This window comes from Aplysia californica, unplaced genomic scaffold, assembly GCF_000002075.1.
Source record: "Aplysia californica isolate F4 #8 unplaced genomic scaffold, AplCal3.0 scaffold00722, whole genome shotgun sequence".
Classification (NCBI taxonomy): Eukaryota; Metazoa; Mollusca; class Gastropoda; order Aplysiida; family Aplysiidae; genus Aplysia; species Aplysia californica.
Genome location: NW_004797992.1, coordinates 349,855 through 352,590, shown reverse-complemented (window position 1 = coordinate 352,590; position 2,736 = coordinate 349,855). Strand labels below are relative to the sequence as shown.

General features: G+C 41.5%; 1 protein-coding gene across 1 annotated transcript in view; it reads right to left on the bottom strand.

Annotated features, from left to right (window-relative positions):
- Positions 1-2,736, bottom strand: part of LOC101864557 (cadherin EGF LAG seven-pass G-type receptor 2) — a gene marked incomplete in the record, with an annotated part of 79,342 nt that overhangs the window by 34,455 nt on the left and 42,151 nt on the right. Inside the window, 1 exon segment of the mRNA XM_013088317.2 lies at positions 754-888. Coding sequence (XP_012943771.1) covers positions 754-888 — 135 coding nt within the window.

The following is a 2,736-nucleotide window of genomic DNA, read 5'->3' as shown; positions in this document are numbered from 1 at the left end:
TCGCGGTATCATCAGGCCGGTCTCTCTCTTTCTCACTCACACATTACAGACACTCACACATTATAGACACTTACACACAGACACACACACACACACACACACACGCACACACACACACAAACACACACACACGCACACGCACACACACACACACTCCCCACTTTGCCTTGATCTTTTGTTTGTTCGTCGGTGTAGGTAATTTTTGACGGTCTGTACGTACGGGGAATCTCTCGCCTGACCTGTGGCCGTTTGATCATGGTTTATCCTACCACTACCAGTGAAGTCGCCGACTTGTACTCTCGAGGCTTTATTCCTCTTTTTTTCTCTTTCTTTTCTTCTACTTTCTCATTGTGTCCTCTGCAGGTTCCTTCTCTTCTTCTCTTTTGTTTGTTTTTCTTCTTCTTCCTTTCTTCCTTTTTTGGGTAGGTGGGTGGAAGGGGGGGGGGTGCTCTGGTGTGGTTTGCTTCTTCTTTTCTATAAAAAACTATCGTCCTTTTTCTCCCCTCCTTCTTTGTGTTTGTTTCTCTCTTGTAACACTTGTAATCTTCGCCGGCCACTTGTATGACCTTATTGTGTTGCAAGTGCAACTCTTAGTCAAACTCTTACTAAAACGTAAAGGAAAGCAAAGCCGTGATGACACACACACACACACACACACACACACACACACACACACACACACACACACACACACTGACAGCCCCCTCCCCCACACACATACATACACACACAGGCACCTACACACTCACGTACCATTGTGGCCTGGCTGGTGATAACACCCCGGTAGATGGAGCTGTTGAACACAGGGTTCTGATCGTCTTGGTCCTCCACCGTAATGACCACCTGGCACGTCGTGTTGAACACACCTTTGCTTCCTTGCTGACCGTCCTGTAGGTACACACATACGAGATTGAGTTTTTAATTTAGTTTAAGTAAGAGTTTTACGGGTTTTTAATTTAGTTTTGTAAGAGTTTTACTGCACTTACAACACAATAAGGTCATAATAATATATGAGTAAAAAACTAGAGGTGTTACAAGATCTGGCACGTTGTGTAGAATACGCCTCAGCTCCCCTGTTGGCCATCCTGCACACATTATACGAGATTGAATTTTTAATTTAGTTTTAGTAAGAGTTTACAGCACTTGCAACAAAATAAGGTCATATAAGAGCCAAAGATTAGAGGCTATACTACGTTCTCTGACCGTCTAGATTAGAGGTGTGACAAGACCTGGCACGTCGTGCTGAACACGCCTCTGCTTCCCCGCTGACCGTCCTGCACACATTATACGAGTTTGAGTTTTTAAATTAGTTTTTAGTAAGAGTTAGAGTTTTACGTCACTTGCAACACAATAAGGTCATATATAAGAGCCAAAGAATAGAGATGTTACAAGACCTGGCACGTCGTGTTGAGCACGCCCGTGTAAAATTTCAACAATGAGTGTTCTTTCGTTAAAAAGAATTGAAAAATTCAATTCAATTCATACAATCAATTTGAGAATAAGTTGCACCTTGAATGTTTGACCGCACTGTAGGCCTTCTACCAAAGACGTGTACAGTCAAGGCCGTCGATCACTCTTCACTCTCTATAAAACATTCGCTGCGGGGGGAGGGGGGTGCCCAGTTTGTCACAGGCCTAGTTTGTCACAATTTCATTTAAGTATTTGAGTATTGATGATAGTCATAATTACAGCACTTTAACACTGTAGTTGTAACTTAAGTTTTTTAAATGTCCAGCTTCAATTTGGTGGTGTAGAGATAGTCCCTCTAAAATGTCAATTCAGCTTGTGTTGTTCAATCTTTTTTTTACTTTTTGTATGCAAATCAAAGCAAATTACTCGGTAAAATTTCAGCAATGAATGTTCTTTCGTTAAAAACAACTGAAAAACAAAATCCAATTCATACAATCAATCAATCATTCATTTACTCTTTTTATAAGTGTCAGTTATAGATTTCGTCATGCAGGGCACAATCGAGGAACTATCACGCCATATTGAACGGTAAGACGCTAGTTTCGCTAGAGTCGAGTGCATGGTATCCCCCTCCCCAACCTCAAACTGAGCCAAAGCACCGCTTTAGAATTACAGATTTCTATCTGACATTTATGGTCATTTTGAGAAACTACCTTGAGATCAGATACTAAACTATCAACAAGGTATAATATCAAGAATGTATGATTATTCGGAGTCGTTATCGAGATGCTCAAAGAATTTGCATTCGAAAAAGCTTGACTGTGTTGTGAAACTCAAATTGTTATAACTTCAAATTACTCAAAAGTAGGTACTGAGCGGATAGAACTTTGATGGTTCCTGGGTAGCGAAATGTGGCGCTCCATAGTGAACCAGAAATACGTCAGAATGCACAGTCTAGGAGATTGCATTATGTATAAGTTGAGCTCCCTGTTAAAAACCATTAGAAAACAACAAATTATGCAGTTTTGGGGACACCTGAATAGACATAAGGGTCTTGAACATCTTGCTCTCACTGGCAAAATTGAAGGCAAACGCGACAAGAGTAGGCTCAGAACAGCCTACTTAGGGAACCCAAAACAAATGGGTAACAGGGAAAGATAAGGGCAACGTAGCTTTTTTTTTTGAGAGCATCCGAGCAAAGGAATGAATGGAGAACCACCCATGATCGCAGAACAGTCGCAGATATGCCACTGGATAATGATGATGATAAGTTAAGTCAGTGCGTACTGGGCACATTCGTGGTTTCCATTGTCTGACGGGACCAAC